The sequence below is a fragment of the Paralichthys olivaceus genome, chromosome 6, assembly GCF_024713975.1.
Source record: "Paralichthys olivaceus isolate ysfri-2021 chromosome 6, ASM2471397v2, whole genome shotgun sequence".
Classification (NCBI taxonomy): domain Eukaryota; kingdom Metazoa; phylum Chordata; class Actinopteri; order Pleuronectiformes; family Paralichthyidae; genus Paralichthys; species Paralichthys olivaceus.
Genome location: NC_091098.1, coordinates 4164498 through 4189446, shown reverse-complemented (window position 1 = coordinate 4189446; position 24949 = coordinate 4164498). Strand labels below are relative to the sequence as shown.

Sequence of the window (24949 nt, the reverse complement as noted above, 5' to 3'; positions counted from 1 at the left end):
ATGAGTGCATATCGGCAATATCAAAGTCAGATTCAAAAAAATATTTTTAAAGAAGCTTTTTATATATGATCATATATTGACTCCTTTATTATTATTATTTCAGTACAAGAAGCCATGCTAAAATAAGTCAAAACTGGTGCAATTTCTTTTTGAAGGAGGATGCTCCTGTTTCTGGTCTGGCTGCTCTCTCTGGCACGTTGCCCACTGGTCTCCCTCTGCCAGTTTGGGGCCCACTGTTGGTTTCCTCTCCAGAAGCTGGCTTATCTTCAGCTGCAGAGCACTGGCTCTCCAGCCTCTCCCTTCCTGGAGCCTGACCAGTTGGTTTGTCTTCATCGGACTGAACGACGGATCCAACCACTGCTGCCTGCGAGTCCTGGTTTTGGTTGGTGGTTGACTCGCCTCCAGTGACGGGGCAGTTCTGAGAAGCTGGACGGGCCTCTGCTGTGGGGGATGGGGTGGCACAGTCCTGCTGCATGTCCCTGTTGGTCTGAGAACAGACACATTTAAAGAAAGAACATTTAACTATTAAAAGAAAAGTAGGTTATTCTTCCTTTTACTAGTGTAAAGCTGAATTCATAAGCAATAACACACCCTTACTCATTTTAATGCCGATTTAGTGCTGCAGTCTAACGTATTCTCAAATTACCAGTAGTTTAGGTGGCTAATGTAGCTAACTTAAGCAAACTTCCAACATCCTCTACTGGGTTTGTTGACAAATTGAAATGTTAGTGTTGCCATTTGTTTTTCGCATTGATCAAGAAGTCAATCAAGTCATTCGAGTTAACTCTAGTGACCGGACTCAACCCAAAATTCACAGCACATCATTCTGAGGAAGTTAACTCAAGCACAGAGGCAGTTTCAGAAGAGTGATAGAACCCACTCATCGAGGAAAACTAACAAGGGACAAGAAACCTTAACAAATCAAGCTAAAGGTGAGCTGGGCTGAAGCTTCAGAAAAGATAAAGGGCACAGTTGAGGCAAAGCTTGAAAAGGATGGGCAACATTATCTATGACTACGGAGCGGAACATTTTGGTGACACAGCAAGAAAGAAATGCAGAGAAGGGGGATTGACATACTGCAGGAGAGCATCAAGAGCCGACTGACAAACTTAAGGAAAGTAGTGATCACTAGCATGATCTGGCACCAAATCCAATCCGCCACGAGTGAAAAGAGAGCTCTACCCGTTATCCTTCTTGATCTTGCTAATGCATTTGGTTCAGTACCACACAGCGTACTCTGGGCTGCTTTTGACTTCTTCAAAGAGCTAGAGCCCATTACAAATCTGGTTAAAGCCTACTTCTAAGATTTTACCACCATATGGCAGCGCCACGAAGTAGGTGTGAGGGCTGACATGCAGGGTGAGAGCACTGCCCTCTGTAAGTAGGGTTAGATGGAGTTTTCCTGCCTTTATAAGGACAGGTGTGGGCAATCACTCTCTCTCCTGAATCCTGGTAGATGTGGGGGAGGACTGCTTGGTGTGTGCAGGTAAGGGAGATCTCGGGAGAAACACTGCTTGTATGGTTTGAGTTGAAATCTAATGAGGTTTCTTGTACATCTAGTTGTAGTGAAGCTGTGTCCTGATTGATCCTGACTGATCATCTGCTGTGTAGCCCCATGGTGAAGAGGTAGGCCATAGATAACAGCCTTTGTTTGGTTAACAGTAGGCATATCACTGATAATATAATAATTGAATCCTTTAAGGAAACTCAGCCCTTGTCACCCCCTCATTTGAGCCAGAGTTGTCTGCTGACCAACCTTCCCAGTGTCTCCTTTAATCAGGGCCCCAGAGTGAGCAAGGTAATCTAAACTGGTGTGGTCGTGTAGAGGGGTTAATCCCACTTAAGTATTTTTGCCAGTTGATACACCTATGTTGACCATGTTTTCCCTCGTTGCAGACTAAGTGCCAGACTGCTGCTTTGCCTGAACCTGTTCACCTATATCGTTGGGCTTACTTGATCTCTGTTGAACTGGGCTTAATCCTAGTTCTTGTGTGAATAGTCCATGATTTGTATATTGTTCGACTGCTATACTGTCCATAGTTAGATTAATCCATGTCTTTCTCACCTCTGTGAAGCTGAACCCATTGCAATTAATTGGTTTTATTCCTTTATCGGCAGTGTGACAAGCTGCAGGGAGTACGTGTGGGATCCACCTACTTGCATGCAGTGTGGTAATGGTGGTGGTCACTTGAGTGGCTTGTAGATTTGTTTCCCCTTGCAGTGTAAGTTGTAGTGCTAGTGATCAGTGTGTTCACATGTTGGTAACTATTGGGGTCTGCGATAGAATCTCCCTGTGGTAAGTACCCTGCCTACTTACTAGCTACCATCAAATGACATATGATACTGTAGTTTGTATTTTTAGCTGTTAATTGTTTTAGCTAATTATTAATAGGAAATAAAATGTTTTGTCTTAAACTTATTGTTTTCTCTTTCTCTCAGGAATTCCAACAAAAATTCTATTTTTAAATAAATAATCTTGTTGTGAACTGAATGCACGTTGCCTGCTCTCCTTGAACAAATCAAATCAAAAATCAAGGAGCATCTATATAAGCAAAGGTAAGAGATCAGATCATAGCTTCTACATTAATGGAGAACCCATTCCAACAGTGTCTGAGAAACCTATACAAAGTCTTGGACGATGCAGCAACTTGAAGCAGGACAGTGGCCTTAAGAACATCCACCAGTGCATACGTCCTGGCAAGCTAAAGCCCTGGTGCTTACAGTTTGGCCTGTTACCCTGATGGATGTGGCCACTTACAGTAGTTGACATTCCTAGCACAAGAGTTGAGAACATGGAGAGAATGATAAAGTCCCTTGTGAGAAGTGAGTCTCAAGATGTCTGAGCAACATTGGCCTGTATGGAATCTACAACCTAGAGCTGCTTATCTCAAGTCTTGTAGGCAAAACATGCTTAAGATGACTCTCTCAGAGTCCCGAGAAAAATCGATATGGGCTGTTAGACCATCATTCACAACAGGATGGAAATGGACACCAAAAGCAGCAACTCAACAAGCAAAAGCAGCACTCAAGCACGCTGACATTGTGGGCCATGTTAAACAGGGAAGAGGAGGTGATGAAATGGGAGAGCATAGAGAAAAGAAAGATGAGCTGGAAGGACATGTTTGGAATGAAAGCAAAAATAAGCTTTTGACGTTCCAAAAACCTACAGCAGTGGCTGAACGAAGATCCATGCTGCCCACTATGCTCAACTCCAGCTTCACTCAGGCACATCCTCACTGGTTGTAAAATAAGTCTCTCCCAAGGTAGATATACATGGAGACACAACCAGGTTCTCAAATGCCCTGCAGCAACAATAGAAACAAATGAAACTGCCACCAATGCCTTGCCATCCAAAACATCAAATGTAGTTCAAAGGCCAACTTTTGTCCATGAGGGGGAACAGGGACAGAGAGGGCCTCCTCCACTGACCAGGAGTGGTCAGTTGGTACACAACAGAGACTGGGAGATGTTGGACGTGGGCCAGTGGCTTACAGTCCCGTCACATATTGTCATCACCAGACCTGATACTCTGGTCCAACATCCTATCCTGCACGTTGTCTATTTCTTAGAATTGACAGTACCCTGGGAGGATGCTGTTGAAGTGATTGAGAGGAAAAGGCTGCAGTATGCAGACATGGCATTTGAGGCAGATCAACGAGGCTAGAAAGCAATAGTTTGCCCTGTGGAGGTTGGATGCAGGAGTTTCCTTGCAACATCCACCATCAGGTTGCTCAAAGATCTGGGGATCCACAGACAAGCCCTGTGCCAGACCATAAAAGAAACATCACACACTGCAGAACACTGCAGTCAATGGCTCTGGATCAGGAGGAAAGATCCAAACTGGGCTCCAAGATGTTATGGACATCCACCCAGGTCTGATCAACCTGCAGTGGGCCTGCCTTAGGAGAGGGTGTCTTGTGATGGAAAGGTCGAAAAACCTGATGACGCTAAGGTACACAACTGAATATATGTCACTAACATCCGCTGGTGGTAGGTATTAATTACTGCAGTAGAACGTCCAAGGGATATTCTCCATCTTGTCATATGTTCTAAAATGGGAAAGCATTTAGTTTAAAAGGCATAAAGAGGTAATGATGTCTGATCTACCAAAACACTTGATTTAAACACTTTGAACACTTAAATTGTGCAGAAGTCCCTCAAATGTACAAGTGATATTCAACATCTTGTCCTATATTCTAAAAAAAATTGTATAGTTATTATTGTCTTAGTTTGGTAAAACCAGTAGCTAATGCAGGCTAATATGTGAGCAAACATCAGATTGATACAATCGAATAGGAAATGCAATACTAAATATATAGTATTTAATGCCATTGATAATAAAAACAATAAAAGCATTTGGATATCAATCTGTTTAAACAGAATGAAGCAGTTCTATAATTCAATAATAATTAATACTTAACACTTTATTTCAACAAAATGACCTTTTAAAAATGTGGAACACATTTTTATATTGTTTCAAATCACTTAAAGTTGGTACATTCTATCGTTGAGTTTTCATTTTGTAGAATCTGTAACAGCACTCCTGAAAGGCAGATATGCACCACAGACATTTTGCATGCAGAGCCATCGGAGAGAGCTTTTGTTGCAGGTCTTTTCCTGAGGCAACACTCAACCTAATTCCTGCCACAGAGACATGGAAACATATACCTCAGTAACTAGACACACAGTTTCTCTAGTTACTGGGGTGCACGAAAAAGCCAGTAAGCCTATTACCCTGCACACCAGCATATACCCAGAAGCGGGATATTGCTTTCACTTCTGCGTGTCTGCCACAGGGCGGCTGTGGCTGAGGGGTAGAGTGGTCGACCAAAAGGTCATCGGTTCTATCCCAAGTGTCCTTGGACAAGATGCTGGACCCCAAATTGCCCCTCATAGAAAAAAAAGTGCTGCTAATAGATGCACTGTATGATTGTGTGTGTGAATGGGTGAATGGCAAACTGTACTGTGTGGTGGCAATTTCTGTGAAACAAGCACAAAGTCAGACACTTCTTTCTGAAAGTTTAATTCAGCATCTGCAGATGGACTCAGTACACATCACCTGAATGACATGCACAAATGAGCCAAGAACATAGGAGAATCTGTGCAATTATTACTCACAGCCCCCTCCCACTAAGCATGCAAAGGTATTTATTACAGTCCTGTAGTTTCACCCAGTGGAGGACACATCCTGTCCATATGTGTTTACATGTTCGTGGATGACCCCCCAAAAGTGAGACCCCAGGTGTGAGATCCCAACCAGAGATACCATGAGAAACCATAAAGTTATGGCTTCTCAAGGCCACAATTTAAAGTCTCTTGAGCCGTCGTAAACCCCAAAGTTGCCCTTTAACATAAACAATTAGGTCAGTCCTCCATATACATGTCTGCTCATGCAAATATACATACACAAAAGACAAATTTCCAATGCAACTGTAAAGCGCTTTGAGTGGTCATCAAGACTAGAAAAGCTCTATGTACAGTAAATACAAACCATTTACCATTAGAAGATTATAGACAAGATGGTGAATGCCCCTTGCAAGTTTGAAGGTCTTCTCATCATTAGATGTTAGGTACATAACTTAAAGGTCCAGTGTGTAAGATTTAGGTGAAAGGGATCTATTGGCAGAAATTGAATGTAAAATAATCCTAGTGTTGTTTTCACTGGTGTGTTTCATCTAAATTGTATGAATAGTTGTTTTCTCTACCATAGAATGGGCCAGTTGATGTTATTGGATGTTAGGGACATGTGTACCTTAGCGTCATCAGGTGTTCCAGCCTTTCAATCACAAGACTCCCTCTTGGCCCACCGTAAGTTGATCAGACCTGGGTGCATGTCCCTAGCATCTTGGGGCCCAGTTTGGAGCTTTCCTCCTGATCCAGAGCCATTGGCTGCAGCGTTCTGCAGTGTGTGTTGTTCCTTTTATGGTCTGGCAATAGATCTGGATCCCCAGATCACTAAACATCTCAGAGAAACACTGTCTGACCAGATCGTCACCTTGGGTGGTGTCAGTTTGGCCTCCAGCTCCACTGTGAGGAACCTTGGAGTTATGTTTGACCAGGATTTGTCATTTAACCAACACATAAAACAAGTCTCTAGGACAGCTTTCTTCCACCTGTGCAATATTGTAAAAATTAGAAACATCCTGTCTCAGAAGGATGCTGAGAATCTAGTCCACACATGTGTTAACTCTAGACTAGATTACTGTAACTCTTTATTATCAGGATGCCCCAGGAAATCTATAAAAAGTCTCCAGTTGGTCCAAAATGCTGCAGCACAAGTGCTGACAGGAACTAGAAGGAGAGATCATATTACTCCTGTCTTAGCTTCTCTACATTGGCTCCCTGTACAATTCAGAATAGAATTCAAGATCCTGCTCTTCACATTTAAAGCCCTTAACAATCAAGCCCCTTCATATATAAAAGAGTTCATAACACCATATTATCCAAACAGATCACTTCGTTCACAAAACACAGGCTCTCTTGTGGTTCCAAGAGTCTGTAAGAGTAGAACAGGAGGTAGAGCATTCAGCTACCAGGCTCCTCTCCTGTGGAACCAGCTCCCACTCTGGGTTCAGGAGGCAGACACCATCTCAGCATTTAAAGTTAAACTTAAAACTTTTTGATAAAGCCTATAGTTAGTTCTGGATCAGGTGAGTCCTGAATCATCACTTAGTTATGCTTCTATAGGCCGATACTACTGGGGGAATTCCCCTCACGCACTTTTCTCTTTCCATCTCTCTGTCTCTCTGCCCTTCATTTATTTCACTACATTGTGTTTTGTTCCCTCCCATAGTCTCTCTTAAAAATAATGATGATAATAATAATAATAAACTATTTTTTATACTGACTGTTGTATTTCAACCCACAGAAACTATTTAATTTTAATTTTAAATTGAACATATTGTCCTTGGTGAGCCAAATGCTATTTTCTACCCTTGGTAGACAGTAAAGTTCCAAAAACAAAAAAATGTATTAACCTTCATTCTAAACCCTCCCACTACCGCAACCTCAGATCAAATGATCGTTTGACTGAAACTCAACGTTACTGTCGACTGGGTTTCAGCTCAGATGACTTTTCCCCTGAGAGACCCAACACCTGAAGGCACCACAGAGTTTGTTGTTATGTGAGCCCTTTTGTTCAGCGACATATTGTCTTGTCCTGTGTTATGAACTCATCCACCCTCCCTTTCTCACAAACACTCTGTGTTTTTGATTCTGTTGTGGTGTGTTTTTTTGTTTAATTTATTTTTCTACATTAAAAAAATCTAATTACATCTTAATGAAATGTGCAATAAAAACCAAAATGTATTACTTGTAATATTAGTTGCTGATGTAATCAACTTTATCTGCTCACATTAACACACCAGTATTATGAGGAAACATAAAACATTTGTCCTGAAACTGGTATGTTTACTCATTGAGCTACACTTTGTGGTGTATCGATCAATCCCAAGATGCAGCTCAAAGAAAAATTGACAAATAAAAGTCCATCTGAACATTAACAGTTCAGACCACTCTGATCGCCGACACACCCTCCAAATCCAAACTGTGTGAAAAAAACAATTCCAGCCTTTTAAATAGCTCTTAAGGTTAGGCCAGAACAGTTGAGGGTGAAGGAGTAACCGGAGAAGCTTTCTGTTTCATGAATCGTTTATGTACATTTGTGTGTAAAGTCCAAAGTTGACCAACCTGCTTGCTCACATCCTGCAGTCTTTCTGACTTCTTGCTGCAGCTGTGTGACTGAGATGTTCCTGTGTGCTGTGGGTCGATGCCCCAGGACTTGAGTCTGTAGAGACCCTCCACAGAACGGCCTGTAGGGTTGATGTGGCAGGCTGGGATACGAGAAGGAAGATCCCAGGTCCCCTTAAAGTCTGGCCATGCACTGCCTCTCTGTAGCACACACAAGAGGGAGAGAGATAATTACAAACACACAAGTACAATTAACAAAGATGTGTACACTCTCACCTTAACTGCTCCGGGGAGCAGGTGTCCTCTGTCATTGGCAATTACAATGGTGTGACCAGTCCTTGCTTGGGGTCTCTGTGAGCGTGTACACACACACACACACACACACACATACACACACACACACACACACACACACACACACACAGTTGTGTCTCCATGAGTTCAGAGGACATTACATTGACTTTGATTTTACTCAAACCTTAACCCTAGTTATTACTTGCCTAACCCTACCCTTCATTTTAATCCTAACTCAAACCTTATCTTAACCTAGCCTTAAATCATACAACAAAATGTAATGATTTACATCATGGGGACTTTTGTCCCCATAAGGAAGACAAGTCCCTGTAATGTGAATGTGAACTGATTTAGGTCCCAAAAACTACCAATTAAAGCTGCATGGAGCAATGGTTGGGCCCTTGCAGTCCCCACACAGGGAGATGTGCTGTGGTTGTGGTGAAGTTGCTGGAAATTTGAATGTTGAATGTCACATCCTGTTGTGGCGTGCGTTCTGTTGCTAGTAGGGAGTGCGATGACTGTGGTATTTTGACATTTAAATGTGGTTAAGCCAGGTCATCAAACACGTTAAAGGTAAAGTGTGTAGAATTTTGTGATATCTAGTGTTGAAATCGAATGTTGCATCAAAACTACTTATCTCAACCTCTCCTTCTAAACATGAAAAAGAAACTGTGGTAGCTTCATTTGTCATTAAAACTCAAAAGGTGTTTAGTTTGTCCAGTCTGGACTAATGTAAAAAACATGGCAGCCTCCATAGAGAGGGTCCCCTCCATGTAAATATATAGTATTTAAATATAAAGGGTCTTTTCTGGGGTAAAGAAAACTACAATTCATATAATGTAGATGAAACAAACTAGTGAAAACATCATGAGGATTATTCTACATTAAATTTCTGCCAATAGTTCCCTTTCACCTAAATCTTACACACTGGACATTTAAGTCTTGTGCAGATTGGACAGTGTATAGTTAAATTCGTGGAACTTCCTGTTTCATGGCGATATGGCCACGCATGCAGTTGAAAGAAAACGTATGATTAGCACAACATTTACTCATGAAACATTAATGTTATGAAGTCTAAACTTTTAACAACTACATACAACATTTGAAGTTTGGGCGATTAAGCATGTATACTATAATGACACTATAAAACCACTTTCTTATTTCACTGCAATACTTCAAGATTCCACATTATGCCACATACATCATGTCTTTTGATTGCACTCACAAAATTCAAGGTTGATATGATTACTCTGTAGGACACGTTAATTTTGATAATAGGAAAAACCAAGCAAAATTACGCAATACAGTCTACACTGGCAACTTCCTGTTCAGTTTAGGGTATGGATCCAAGATGCTTTTTAGTAAGTCTGGACATGGTTCATATACCTACAGATTTTCAGAATGTTGGTAAAACATGCTGCCGGGAGTGCTTAATTGAAATATCAAGTCATTTTGCCACACCCATATGCAAGACCTATAATGAAAGTATATGTACACTGAAGTTATTACAACTTCCTGGTTCACATGGAAATATTAAAATTGGACACCACACCACGGACATGCCCTCTGACAAAAACTCACAGAGTACAACTTTAGTCATTAAGGTGTTAGGTTGCACTGACCAGAATAGAAGTCAATCCAATAAATCCCCTAGGTCCTAGGAGGGGTTCGTTAAAGTACAATGTGGGTGAATCGCCAAAAATTACCACTTAATCCAAAATGGCTGTTGGGTTTGGAATATGGATCCCCTGGATTTTGTACATCTGGGCATGATGCATATGCCCAGATGTAAAACGCACAACAGGTTGCTGCTTGGGCCCTAACAATACCAAGTACTGTAATACCTGGACACACACACACACAACTAGCAGGAAATGTGAAATATAACACACCAGGACAGAAGTAGTGATGTATGTTGAGCAGCTGTACCTGTTTGAAGGGTTTCCTCTCACACCAGTTGTTGTGTCTGTCTGTCCTGAAGGAACTCTCATACTGAGGATGTAGAGACATGTGTGAGTCAAACATGGCTGCAGAGTTTCATGATCAGAGCACATATTTATCTTATGTATATCATCTTATATATATATGTTTATCTCATCTATATATACCGTATACATCTGTATCTTACCTGATTTGCTGAGTAATTGGACGACATGTCTGCGCCTGCCTACCCCCCCTGTCTGTTGACTCGTTGCATAGCAACAGCAACTATTTCGTCAGATATCAGATGGCACCGACACACTGCACTCTGTGAACCACAGTTTAACAAGTGGCTATTGACTTTGCATTTGTGGATACATGATGTTAAAAACTCACTTTGAATGACTTTTTATTGCTTATTTGTTTATTTATCGCCTGTCCCGTTGTGAGCTCCATTAGGACTTTTATTTTGAAAAATGTAACCGGAGGTTAGCAGGCTTCATTGTGGATCATTTATTGGGTTTAAATGTCCATGGCAGTGACAAAGAGTGATATGGAATCCCTCACAACCAGAAAATCATTGAAAGAAAATAGACAGAAAAAGAAAATAGAAAGAAAAATAGCCAACATATTAGCAAAGTTCTCCACTACTCGTATACACGCATCTTTTTTTACCACACTCAGTCCCAATATAGAACAATACATTCATAATAAATAAAATAAAAATCTATAAAGAATGGATGGAGAAGGCCATCTGGTTAAACATATATTTATTTGATAATTATGGTCCTTTTTAGCTCATGGTGTTTTCCTCAGAAAATACAACCTTGTTTGTATTAATAAGCAACATGGCATAGTAATTAAGGCTGCAAAACAAGCAATGATTATTTAAATGTATTATGCATTTAACATAAAATAAAAATACAGATAAAATGGATAACTGATAGATATAAACAATTAGTAACAAGTAAATGCTATAAGTGGAGTTGAAGTTCTTTACTTATATGCTGTTTATAGCCTATATCTAGTGCTCTTATTTTGATAGGCACGAAACCGAAGTGGTTGTTCTGTTTGTGGACTCTGTGAGGCAGTAGAGTGGTGGCCAGCAGTGTTTATTTAGTTTTACATATAAGTATAAAGGTAACTTAAATTGTGCAGAAGGCCTTCAAAGGTACAAGGGATTTGACCATCTTATTTAGACCTATAGACCTATATTATAAAATAGCAGTTGACTACATAAGTATAGCTTTTAAGAGTTAGATTATTTTCTTACACACAGTTTATGTTTTTTAATATGCTTTTGCACAATTCAACCCAAATAACTCTGTTCTTGAAACATAGTCACAAACGACTTTTATTTTGGAATCTTTGACCTGGAAACCACCTGTAAAAGTGTTTTCAGGTCGTCAAAGAGAAAACATGTGATATTATATGTGGGCTAGTCAGGGGCTAAAGCTATAAGAAGAACCCTAAGGTCTTTAAGCTCTTAGGTGTATGGTTGGATGAAAAATTGACATATAGAGAACATGTGGGGGAAATGGTTAGTATGTGTGAGAAGGTTATAAATAATTATGAGGTGCTTGACTAGGTGTTCCTGCTGGGCTGGTGCGATGAGTGCTTCCACCAGCAGGGGAGGCTCCACTGCGGCTGTGACATGCAAAATAAGATCAAAATTATTGCATCAAGTTAAAAGGATTTGAAAAAAGCTTTTTCATCAATCTCTGTCTGCACAGGATGTTTCGATGCATTGTCCACTCCACGCCAAGGAAAGAAGGGAGCTTTTAAATAGGCAAAGTGAGGACTAAAACATTTCAAAAACACTGCTTGACAATGGGACGTATAAGAAGAAGAGAGCAAAGGAACTACTGCATTTCCTCATAGCTACAAATTTGCATTTTAGGGATCCAAAGAGAAACCCCACACAGTGACTACAGACCAGTTTCTCTGATCTCTCATGTTATGAAGACTCTGGAGGGGCTGGTCCTGGAGCACCTCCACTCAATGTCCTGTTTCGTCTCAGGAGGCTCGGGTCTTTCAATGTCTGCAGAACCATGCAGCAGATGTTTTATCAATCAGTGGTGGCCTGCGTCATCTCCTGTGCTGTAGTGTGCTGGGGCAGCAGGGGCATACAGTGCAGCGATGCCTCCATACCGCCGGGAGGCAGCAAAGCGCTTAATGGTGCCTAGTCTGCCGGAAAGATGAAGACAAGCATGTTTTTCTTCCGGCGAACTCACGTCGCGGTAATGGACGCTGTGATGGAGAATGAATAGGTTGTAGGTACTCGGGACGTGCAGTCAACGCCAGTATCCTTCCACCTCTGCGTGCCCTGGATGAAGGGACACGTGTAACTGCACAGCTACGTGTGGCTGAGTTCAGTTTACACTCCCACTCGCTGTCTTTCTGCGGATGCTCCGGGACACATGGAGGCTCCGGTGTCTCGTCCGTCTGCCAGCACGGACGCTCCGCCGTGCCTGGCGGGCAGGAGACATCCCTCCGGCGGGGAGTCGGAGTGTGACCCCGCCCGGGACACCAAGACACACTTCCGCGTCTGTCGCTTCATCATGGAGACAGGTAACTCTCAGTTCCCGCCAGTGTAGTATGGAAGCCCGCTTCTGCCTGGAAACAAAGATTCAAAGTCGTGTATGATGGTGAAATGTATTCATAGATTATTACCCCCAACCCACCACAGGCAAGGGTTAATCCAGAAGTTCAGTTTCATAAAGAAAGCGCCAGATCACAACATACGTTATGTCAAGGCACTTAGAAGATCGAGACATTGAAGGTTATAGAGAAACACCAGGATCACACACAGAACCAGACTCAGTGTGAGCGAGTACTAAATATAAGAAAGGCTACAGTTATTGTGGTTCATACAAATTCCACACATTGGTCCAAAGATTCAGCTTTCACACATACACTGATTCCCATGTGTGTTAAGTTTTTTTTTGTCCACCCACAGCACATATTACCCATATAGCTCCTGAAACCATCCCGATATGTATCACAGCCGTGGCTTTCTTTTAAGATAAAACATGACAGGTTCCACACTTTTCCATAACAGAGCAATTTATTTATCACTTTTTATGCTTTATACACAGTCTGTGGTTTTATGTCAGCTAGTAAGACTAGTTTAAGTGAACCAAGGATCTCAAATCCATTCATCTCCTTAAGAAATTCAAATATGGCACTGTTTTTAGTTGATTCCAATTTCCAGAACATGTGAGTGAGGTCGCCTGTTTAAGTAGATATCTTTGGCAGAGCTCTAAGAAGGGATTGATTTATTCTATGGAGTCACTCTGGTATAATGTAGGTTGTATAAATAAAATTAAACTGTAAACTATTATAGTATAATTAGTATATATTATATGAGAAGGTTAGTACCCTCTCATTAAATATATTTAGTAAGTTCCATTTTTATTTGTTTTATTAAATTTGACTTTGAAAGCTTAAAGGGATAGTTCACTGAAAAATTAAAATGTACTTATTATCTAATCACCACTATGCCAATGGAGGGGTGGGTAAAGTGCTTGAGTCCACAACACACTTCTGGAGTCTCAGGGATGTGTATTATCTCATTATTCTGTCTTAACACCTCATACATTTCACTGGTACGGTTTTATTTTCATCATGTAAACTTTCCAAACCGTAAATTTACCACACATCTGATCCACCAAGAAGCTCTTACTCAGCTTTTAGCCTTTGTCTCTACACTTTTGCTGTTTTTTAGCTGTAACCGTAGGGACAGAACTCTGACACACTGATATGTTCTCCACTGATTCAAATGGTGACTGAAATGATTTATGAAATAGCATTGGCAGTACTGTTATCAGACCTTAATCACACTTACTAAATAGAAATGCAGTATATGAATATGTGTGAATTAATCTATCAGAGATGATGAAACACCACTTTGAATTTGTGTGTGTACCCTCCTCCATTGTTTAGGAGTGAAGCTGGGCATGCGCTCGGTGCCTGTGGCCACAGCGTGTGTGTTGTACCACCGTTTCTTTAATCGTGTCAGCATTGGTTCATATGAACCCTACCTGGTGGCCATGAGCTGTCTGTACCTGGCTGGCAAAGTGGAGGAGCAGCATATCAGGACCCGTGACATCATCAACGTAAGCCACAGGTAATATGCTTGGTTACAAGTGGGTACTACTTGCCGTTAGGGATGTGCCTTATCATATCATATCATCATCATCCATGATAATACTGGTATACATTTTTACGTGTTAAAAAAGTGTCATATAGCAATATTAATGATATAGTGATGCTATGACGCATTTATGTTCCATAGCGCGCACAACAACGTCACAATCCCAAACACAACAAACTTGTTTCACCACTTGAAGCGACATCACACCATCAAGTGCAACCAGGCTATAAAGGCACGCGAGGAGGAGACTCTTGCAGCTGGTGATGAAGCGTCTCTGGAGAACTTGCTAGTTCTGATGCGGTTACATATCCTTGCCTGCGATGTATAAAGCAGGTCGCGGCAAACTAGCAGCTACACTATCGTCGGTGACTCAGACTGACTCCTCTCAGTTCAGTAAATCAGTCATATATAGAGTATATATATATATAAGCCTCACAGTAAGAAAGCAAATTCAGTTTTACTTCTACAAAGTCATCATTGCAGATAAACCAGGTAGGATGAACACGAAGTTCTATAAAGAAATTCTGCACACAAACAATCAAAAGTGACAGTATATTGTATAACTGTTTGGGGAGAACTCACTAATGACAAAGAATAATTCTGAAGTAGCTGCAGAGCTTCAACACAGGAGAAGAGAACACAACTTTCCAAACATGATTAAGGATGATCATTATTATGTGTCAAGTGCTTTACGTCAGTTTGAACAGAGCAGAGAAGTACTTTCAGAGTGGTCACCTCGATTACCCTCTGCCCTCATCTCCCTCCCTGTTCTCATGTCCCCCTCTGTTTCTCCCTCCACAGGTATTTCAACAGTGGCAGTGCGCCTCTAGAATGTGACAAGGAGTTCTGGGACTTGAGGGACAGCGTGGTGCAGTGCGAGCTCCTCATCCTCCGACAGCTCAACTTCCACGTCTCCTTTGAACACCCTCACAAGGTAGGTGTAAGCGTGTGTATGTATTCCTGTCCCCTCTGTTTAGTGTTCAGCCTCTACGTCTGTCTCAGTTACTGTTGTAATGTCGTGGTTGTCCCAATGTGTACAACTGGTTTACGATTGCCATAGAAGAGGTGTTTTCAAATATGAGGTGAAAATGCTGCCTTATCTAAGCTTTTCTCATTTCTTTAATTTAACTGGGATTAAGTGGTTACCCTTGAACGCATTGTTAACTTGCAGCCAAAACTAAAACAAATTAAATTTCTGTTTGACTCAAATGTAGAATGTGTCATATACAGAATGACTGGATTTTCTCTCTCTCTCTCCCTCTCTCTCTCCCTCCCTCCCTCCCTCCTCAGTATTTACTTCACTACCTAATGTCTGTGAAGTCGCTGGTGAACCGCCACGCTTGGTCTCGAACCCCCATCACTGAGACTTCGTGGGCTTTGCTTAGAGACTGTTACCACGGAGACATGTGCATCCGCCACACACCTCAACACATTGCCATAGCAACGCTGTACCTGGCTTTAAACAGCTACGGAGTGGAGCTGCCTGTCGGGGAGAAGGAGTGGTGGCAGGTGTGTGTTTGTTGCATAGTCCCAGTTACAGATTGAAGAGAGAAACGATTGATCAGAAACAAGTGTGCAAGTGACTATGTAACTTAGTGATTTGATCATAAAATGAGACATGAGGTTACCTGCTTACACAGCCAGCAGACACAGTGGACCGAGTTCTACATGTCCTCTTCTACGTCCTCAGATTATTGCTTGATTATTTTTATTTCACCGAGACTGACACAGACATTCAGGGATGCTGATCTCTGTCATGGCAGTAATGTCCATAGAGTCACTTAGAATTACAGAGCTTTTGTTTGAAATGTCGTGAACTTGGGTCTGAAGATTGTGTCAATTACTTATTTTCTATCCTGGGAGCTGAAGCACTTTATCCTGGGAAATGAACTTGTTAATAAAGCATCCATTTACAACAAATGCAACAGGGAGAAATGTATAGAGTCACATTTAGTGGTATTTAAAGCATGTACATTATTCAATTTAGTCCATAAGGGCCAGACGGACAGACGTGATGTAGCCTTGCACGGATGCGCCCTAGATTTCAGGGTCATGCCAACAGCAAACCTTGAACTTGAACCAAAGTGACATACCCACTGACCAACCAGCTCCAGTCAGTCCACAAAGCACAAGTGTCTCTGAGTGTTAAGTATTAATTGAGAGGTGGTAGCCGTTATATTTTTTTATTGTCAAGCAATTTACAAATTAACTCTCTTTTGTTAGAGCTTTGATTTTATAAATCACTGTACACAAATGCAAATGGAACAGTCAGAATTTGTTATGGTTTTTTTCTTCAGTCCTCAAGGCAATAAAATCTAGGTCCTTTGAAATGGTGTGTAGGCCTTTGATGTCCACTGCTTACTGAGACCAGGTGCGTGTGTGTGTGTGTGTGCGTGCGCGCTTGCGTGTTTGTGTGTTTGTAGGTGCTGTGTGAGGACGTGACCAAATCAGACATCGATGCTGTGATCTCAGACCTTCTTCAACTCTATGACATGGAGGCCAAGTGTATCTAAAGGACACGGCAACAAGACCTGCACATGGGAGACACATCAAGAGTTATGTGTGTTGTGTGTTATTTTCTCGCAGCAGGAAAGTGTGTGTGTACGCACACACACATGCCTCTGCGCCTCTCTGTTTCTGAGAGGGAATACTTTGTATTGCCCCAGTTAGTCTGTGAGGTGTGACAAACAAATTCATTACCGATTGCTGCCACCTGGGGGAGACATTTCTTGATGACTCAGCCGTGCAGCAGCTCTCAACACGTCAGCATTCTCATCACAGACATCATGTTTTAACTACAGATACCACTGTTTGATTGGGTAATCATAAATTCATCCCCAGCCTAAAAGTAATTCACCAATAAATCCATAAATCCATGAAAAGGAATGGTAATAGTCTCAGAATCACTTAGATACAGTATCTGTTACGAGACGGCACTAAACTTAACACATTAGTTCATTTGACTACAAAACATTTTATCATTCAGAACACCTTGCTGCATAAATCTACATCATCACAAGAAAACATTGATTTTCTGTGTTGCATACAAATATGTGTCTCAAGATACATATTTAAACTCATCTTGACATCACATAGTTATATTAAAAAGTATACTCAATGGCTTAATGACCTCTTCACCATAAGTGGCAGTATTTTGCAATACAAGTGGTTTTTCAAGGTTTTTTTGATGTTCTTTTTCCAGATACATCTCATAAGTAGTTAAAAGATGGTTATAAGTTTTGGAAGAAGATCGAGCTGATGGGAAATAGAGAGGTAATTTGTTGTATCATTAAGAACAATGTCTGCTGTTTAAATGACACACTTTAATATCAATCAAAACCAATGAATTGTCTTCAGTGTTGTAATTGTCGCCTGTGTACCAAAGTTGAATGTTATTCAACTGAGCTATAGAGCTCCATTGTTGTTGCACTGAATGTCTTCTTAATTTCCACAAACTGCAGTTTATTCTGACTGAGACTGACAGGATCCACATTCTCAGCAGGAAGCAGTGTGCTTCAGGCTGAGGTATGAGAACAGATGATGGTGTTGGCGTCAGTGCTAAATGAGGTTGAGATAGAAGATCAATGTGAACACCAGGACCAAACCGAGAGGACAGTACAAGTGTCATTGTGTGATTGTTCATGAGAATGTTTTTTTTTTGATGATGACTGTCCTCATGTTGATGTCCTGTTTTAATTTGTGTCGACTTGGTGCATTTCCTTTGTGCTGTATGTGACTCAACAAATTTGATGAAAAGGGTTCATTTTGATATCTTCACAACAAACAAGGCTTTACTGCACACTGCAGCTGCTATGAGTTAGAAAAACACTGATGGACTTTCAAATGTGCGGTTTGTAATAATATAAACCAAACATTTTCAATCAAGGTGAAACCCAAGGATTTTGAAAAGATTCTTCTATAGATTTGTCTATAGTATATATGGACAAACTATTAAAAAAAATAAACTCGTCAATTATGCTCTGTGTCGCCAATGCTTTGTTTTACTCGCGATACAGTAAACTGTATGTATAAATACTTGCATGTATCAGTTCTTATGTCAATTTTTATATGTCTGACAGATACATTGAATAAACCCAATGATCAAAAAACACATCTGTGTTTCACTGAGATTTATTCACAACCAGAACCTTGGTCATTCTCAGAAGGAGCCCATCTGTGAACACACCAGTCTGGCAGCACAGAGCTAAAAGCCCAGATAGCACTGAGGTAGCTCCAGCTCTGAAATGCGGTTGGCCTCTGTTGAGCGTAAAACCAATGTGAGTGTTCAGGTGACTTGAGGACACCTTGCCCCTTATTTTTAACAGTTAGAAAGAAAGAGACAAAACAGTAATGTCTCCATTGATTTGAGTTGTGAAAACTCAGCTGTCGTTGTTAATCATCAAAGTATGTTTAAGATCTTTCTGCTGAGAGACAGTTGTCAAAGTTTTATTTAAATTTCCTGTACAAAGCTTCTCTTTGCATTAAACTTGTAAAATTCCAGTCTGCCTGTCTCAAGTGTGTGTGTGTGTGTGTGTGTGTGTGTGTGTGTGAGAGAGAGAGAGAGAGGCGGAGAGAGAGCATGGTCCTCAGCTTCAAAGGGTTGAGGTTACAGTAAGGGGCCAAAGGAATTCATTGTGTCGATGAGTGTCCTCACAAAAATATTTGTGTCTGTGTTTGTCCAGGATAAAGGAGTCACATGATCAGCACTGACACGTCTGAGTCTCTCTTTTTGTCTTTTCCTTTCCCCTGTCCTCCTCCACTCATGCCTCCTGCTTCTCTTCACGGGACAGCATGTGTGCCAACAGCATTGCACATTATACAATATTCCTCTCCCTCCTCATCTGTCACCCTCCGTCGTGCAGCTGTTCTGGGAAAATCTGGCTGTCTTTCTCTAAGCTCCTCATTTGCCCCATTCCTGTCATCTTCTCTCCACCTTTTTTTTCTTTCTGTCAATCTCCATCTCTTGTGGCCTCCATCTCCCCGTCTCTCTCTCTCACTCACCCATCACATTCCGTCGTCCTCCCTCCACTTGTTTCCTCCTCACTCTCTGTCCACTTCCCTGTGTCTCCCACATCTTTCCTCTCTCCTCCTTTGTGCCTCCTCCCTTCTCCTGCCTCCGTCTCCCTAATGTTATATTAATAATGGAGAGGGTGCGTGTTCAGCCAGACTCCATAAATTAACCATCGGAGGGGAAGGAGCATCGAGGGAAGGAGTTGGAGGAGTAGGGGGAAAAAGAGAGTGACATGGATGGAGGGGTGAAGAGAGGGAGGATGGATGGAAGGAGGGATGCAGGGGAGGTGAAGAGGGAAATGGCAAGTGAGAGGGGAGCTTATCTTTGTGTCACACTTCAACACTCTCCAGCCTGCTTCTGATCGCCTCTCCTCCGCACTGCTTCTTATCTGCTTACACATCACTTCAGCCTTTACTGTGGCCTTGAGGGGAAGTCAGAAGGTCACACACACACATGACCAGCTGGGTGTGTACGTCTCAGTCTACATGTGTGTTGGCATCGAAATGACAGTTTGGGATGTTGATGTTGTATCAGGCCTGCAGTCTCAGATCTGAGTGCCCTTGAACTATAAAAGCTCTGTAGCCTTCAGTCTGAGACCTATTAGACATCAACCAAGCACTCCTAAACACTCTAAATGCCTAATGCATAGACAATAGATTTAAGTGTGTGTGTGTGTGTGTGTGTGTGTGTTTGTGTGTGTGTGTGTGTGAGTGCACGCTCTTAGTATTGAAGGGTGGAGAAAAAAAGCAATCTGCATGATTCATCAGCCACAATGTAAACAGTGAGATGAAACGATGGATGGGTCAGCAGACAGACAAAGCCATCAAACTATCAGCCACAAGTCTATCAAGGCCTCTCACCCTGCACCCTTACTGACCAGTGACCTTAAAGGTACAGTGTGTAGAATTTTGTAATATCTGTTATATCATGTTGCAGCTGACCACCCCTCACCTCACCCTCTCCTTCCAAACAAGAAAAAGAACCTCTGGTAGCTTCAGTTGTCATAAAAACTCAAAAGGTGTTTGTCCAGTCTGGACTAATGTAAAAAACATGGCAGCCTCCGTAGAGAGGATCCCCTCCATGTAAATATAAAGTATTTAAATATAAAGGGCCTTTTCTGGGGTAAAGAAAACTACAATTCATACAATTTAGATGAAACGAACTAGTGAAAACATCATGAGGATTATTCTACATAAAATTTCTGCCAATAGTTCCCTTTCACCTAAATCTTACACACTGGACCTTTAACATTGAGATTGATGGGTGGAGTCACCCCTGAACACCTGCTTTTGCATCTCAAATGTTTCTTGGTGACCACAGATTTCATATAACAAAGTCCCCCCTCCATTCAAACATCTGTTGCTCAGGAGATGTTCATGTTCAGAGGATCAAGTCGGTAAAGCGGTTCTGAAAAAATTCTGTTTAACTCACAAAGTTCCCTCTTCACTCGTCATGTTTTTCTCTAGTGTAAGGTAACTAGGTAACTTTGCACTCTTTCAGACCATGTGACATTCACTGCAGAGTGACTTAGATCATCTGAACCATAGAGCCTCTGTGTGTCAGGAGGACTGTCCAGCTGCCCCACAAACTGCAGTACAAATAAAGAAGAACAGAAACGTGTTCTATTCTTCACCTTAGTAATACCAGGGACAGGATACCACCAGTCATGGTGTACAAACAAGACGGAGAACAAACTTTCGTCATCAGTAATTTTTTTAAATAAATAGCAGGAGAACAAATCTCTCTGATTAGAAACTAACTATCTATATTGCTTTACCTCTTGAGGGTCTCAGGGAACTGGAGCCAGTCATAGCTGACATTGGGCAAGAGGTGGGGTACACCATGGACAGGTCGCCAGCAAATCCCATAGTCAACATACAGAGACAAACAGCCATTCAAACTCACAATTTTTGAGAAATCCATCCTCACACTTTCCATCTGTACACCATTATGAGAATAGAGCCTGTCTCATTCCACACATACTCCCTTCTCTCCCAACAATACCCATGGTAGGATTATAGGTCAACTAGCAGTACATTGTAGTGTCATGGACTTTCATATCTAATTCAGATGCCTCAGACAGAGAGGCACCAAACTCTTTTGTATATTACACCAGTGGAAAGATGTAAGGACACAGCGTGGTTTAGGAAAGCATGCTTTAGGCTGAAATATATAGGATGCGAACACTTACATGCAACATAGAGAGTGACAGCAATTGTAGCCATTCATGCATGTTCTGTTGAAATAGGTGACACAAGGAGAGAGATATACATGGGGATGCCGTGGGAGACATCTTGAGACTGGGGGTGACAATTGCTAAATACATAAGACATCAGCTGTTGCCTGAGTTCTCCTTTCACCAGCTTCCAGAAACCTTCCATCACAACAATCCCACCTACAGACAATCTTACAGTCTCCAATCAGTCTAGTTCCCAGAGAAAACCCACACAGACAGCCATGCTAGCAGCTCAGAATTTGTTGGTTCCTGGACAAGGTATCCTATTGACGTTGGTGAGTCCATGAGTTTTCCACTGTGAGACTGTGTTTGACATTTTGGCTTTTACTACTGGGTGAAATTATATGTTCGGCACAAAATCATAATCTGTGGTTATGTGGTGATTTCCTGATTTGTCATATGTAGCATCATCATATAAACATCTATATTTGTCTGTGTGACCAGATGCCTCAGCTGTTCTCTGTGTTTAATTAATGTTTCTATTGACATGAAGGCATCACATCAGTTAAGCTGCTCTTTCATGCAGATCTCCTGCTCTACCACATCTTACATTTTCTATCGGAAGTTCACTAAACAATTCGTCACGACTTTTGCTCTGTGACATGCAGAATCGTCCTTCAGGAAGAAGCCATTAGAAGATGGTGAACAGTGACTATAAGGGGGATGAACATGGTAAGCAGTATCCAAGAAAACATTCCCCACCATCACACAACCACCCGCAGCCTGGAGTGTTGACACAAGGCAGGTTGGCTTCATGGCTTCATGCTGTTAACTCCAGATTGGGACTCTACCATCAGCAGCCTCAGCACAAATCCACATTCATCAGACCAGGATACATTTTTCGCAGCCTTCAACTGTCCAGAGTTGACCACCCACCTCAAGGCTGGACGTGCCATTCATTCTGCTCAGCACAGTTGTAAAGAGTGATTACCTCAGTTACCACAACCATTCTGTCTGCTCCAACCAGTCTGCCTCTTCTCCTCTGACCTCTATCATCAACACAAAGCTGCTGCTCACTGGATCTCTTTTGTTTTGTGTCCACTCTTAGAAAAATTCTCAGAAACATTCAAACCAACATTTATGTGTGTTTTAAATATTGCACTGCTGCCTCATTCTACGACACTATGTAAATGGGAAATGGTCTGTATTTATATAGCGTTTTTCTGTTCTTGAGGACCATTTACACATCTATGTGAAACACTTTCTCCAGGGGCAATTTGTGGTTCAGTTTCTTGCTGAAGGACACTTCAGCATACAGAATAGGAGATTGATCAAACAGCCAACCCTCTGATCAGAGGATGACTCACTGTGCCTCCTGAACTGCATACCATAACCAGAAATACAATATATGTAAAATGTTTGTTTTAAATGCAGGTAAACAGACTTGGTCACCAATCAGACAGAACTCCTATTCTTAGAAGATCTCACCTATTTCCAGATGAAGATTTTGAAAAGAGTGAGAGGACGTTTTGTGTATATCGTTGAAATATTAAAAGAGATCAGCGCTCATCTACAAAGACGGTACATCTGTTTTGTGTGTGTGTGTGTGTGTGTGTGTGTGTGTCTCTGGGAGATGGTGTGGAATAGTTAAAGATAAGGGAAGATAAAATCAGCTCCAAAGCTTTTCATCAAGATGTGTGTGTGTGTGTGTGTGTGTGTGTGTGTGTGTGTGTGTGTGTGTGTGTGCCTGCATGAATGGACGAGTCTGGGGTCCATCTCCCTGCAGTGTACAGGATATCTATTAATAAGTTCATCTGATTCATCTATAAATACATTTATCCTCTTTCTCCTTACACTGGCTCACTGCATAATAAGCTGTGACAGTAGCCAGTTGGGTATAGCCAATGCGTGTGGATGGCGGGATGTGAGTATGGAGGACTGGTGTGTGTGTGTGAGTGTGGTGGTGGTTGTTGGCGGGGGGGGCGGTTGCATTGAACGTAGGACTCTTTGTTCTTCAGCACTAGGGTGTGCTATCTTTTACCACAGTGAAGAGCGCCTCAGGCCTCTGTTTTGTTTGATTTCATAGAGCAGAGGAGGCAGGTTCTGCTGCTTCTAACCACATCGACCAACTCCAGTTTATTCTCCCCTGTCCTCTGAGCTGTGGACCAGCCAGGCATCTCCCCATTTAGGACCAGATGCATGCTGTGATTTGTCCGTAGATGCTAATGTAGTGTTTTGGCTCTTCACTTTATGTAATTCACTTGTCAACCAAACAATGAGTCTGGCAAATTGGAGGTTGAGTGTGAATCAAAGATCCATTCCCAGAGCCTTCAGACCAGCAAAAGGAAAAGCCTTTTTTGGATGCATGTTGAATAAAAAATTGAAAAATCTAAAATGTAAGTTTATTAATTGAATTTCACTCTGAGGTAGAAAGAGGACTTGTGTTGTGATGAAGAGGGATTTGAGCCAGAGGGTAAAGCTTTCGATTTACCAGACTGTCTTCTGACCCTCACCAATGGTCATGATCTTTGCATAGCGACCTAAGAACTGACAAATACAAGCAGTAAAAATAGGCTCAAGGGCTGTTTTTCCAAAAGTCAACTTCAAACAAATTTGATATGACACATTATTCGTTCAGATATCTTCAAACACACACATCCCCTCCCCGCCGGCACACAGTCAAAAACGGTTGAACATTTGACGTTACTCTTGTTCATCTGTGGTCCATCCTCAGCTGCTGCTAACAGGTGAGCCAACAGGTTTGTTATAAGGCAGTTGAGTGGTACAAAGATGACCAAACAGCCTCACCTTAGATTGTTATTTTGCCATAAACTATGTAGAATCGTAACTATTTCCACATTCCACCCCTCAGATGCTCCGGTGTCATGATTGTCAGCACAGGATGACTTTTCTTTTGCTATCATCGTCCATTTTGCAACATCACTGACTAATTTAACTCATACGTTAAGATGACATGCAAGCCCTCTGCTGGACCAGGAAACAAACTACTTCAGATGGTCTGATAGGCATCCAGACTGTATATCCAGGATTTAAGTATACAGCCCCCCCACCATGTTTGAATGAATGTTCGAATTTCAAATATAAAGTAACAGCCTTAATGAGCTTCCTCTGTGGCTGGTGTGAGAGTTTGGACATCTGCAGGGAGATCGGAGAAGAGCTGCTGCTCCATTGAGTCAAAAGAAGTCAGCTAAGGTGATTCGAGCATCTGATTGGATGTCTCCTGGATGTCTTCAATTAGAGGTTTTCTGGGCAGGCCCAAATGGTAGGAGACTCCAGGTTAGACGCAGACCTAACTGGAGGGGTATATATCCCAACTAGCACTTGCCGTTCCTCAGGAGGAGCTGGCAAGCATTGCTGGGTAGAGGGACGTCTGGAAAATCCTGGTTAGCCTGCTGAAATCGCAACTTGACCTTGAATAAGTGGAAGAAAATTGATGGACAGAAGGAACTGAATATATAGATTTAAGTGTTAAGAAATAATTTAAAAAATGTTTTTTTTTAGATTATTTGTTCTGTGTTGAATAAAAATGCATTTCATTGTATTTAAATCTGTCTGGAAATGGAAGGAAATTGGCTCTATAGTGGTGGAAACCTTTTGATTTAATGTTCAATGACATTTTTTGAGTTCTCTTCAACAACTGATGTTGTCTACCTACTAATTCCACAAATCTGTCTGTTTGTAG

General features: G+C 41.6%; 2 protein-coding genes and 1 long non-coding RNA gene across 4 annotated transcripts; 2 read left to right on the top strand and 1 right to left on the bottom strand.

Moving 5' to 3' along the window:
- Window positions 1–39: 39 nt before the first annotated feature.
- Window positions 40–11856, bottom strand: cfap126 (cilia and flagella associated protein 126). Of its 2 annotated transcripts, none has more exons than XM_069526601.1 (5): window positions 11840–11856; window positions 10112–10231; window positions 9913–9975; window positions 7690–7890; window positions 40–487 (listed from the first exon to the last, which is right to left on the bottom strand). In XM_069526601.1, exons 2-5 carry the CDS (start codon window positions 10136–10138, stop codon window positions 128–130), a joined length of 651 nt encoding a protein of 216 aa, XP_069382702.1. In that variant the 5' UTR covers window positions 10139–10231; window positions 11840–11856; the 3' UTR covers window positions 40–127. The 2 variants fall into 2 exon arrangements, with proteins under 2 accessions (XP_069382702.1, XP_019944424.2); XM_020088865.2 differs by lacking the exon at window positions 11840–11856 and adding an exon at window positions 7966–8040.
- LOC109630708 (uncharacterized) lies at window positions 1372–2036 on the top strand. Its single transcript, XR_002202805.2, has 4 exons — window positions 1372–1486; window positions 1561–1626; window positions 1703–1798; window positions 1897–2036. It is a non-coding gene; the product is annotated as an uncharacterized lncRNA (long non-coding RNA).
- ccnq (cyclin Q) lies at window positions 11841–18170 on the top strand. Its single transcript, XM_020089480.2, has 5 exons — window positions 11841–12474; window positions 13849–14032; window positions 14861–14993; window positions 15350–15568; window positions 16483–18170. The coding sequence occupies exons 1-5, from the start codon at window positions 12324–12326 to the stop codon at window positions 16570–16572; spliced, it is 777 nt and encodes a 258-aa protein (XP_019945039.2). The 5' UTR covers window positions 11841–12323; the 3' UTR covers window positions 16573–18170.
- Window positions 18171–24949: the final 6779 nt, after the last annotated feature.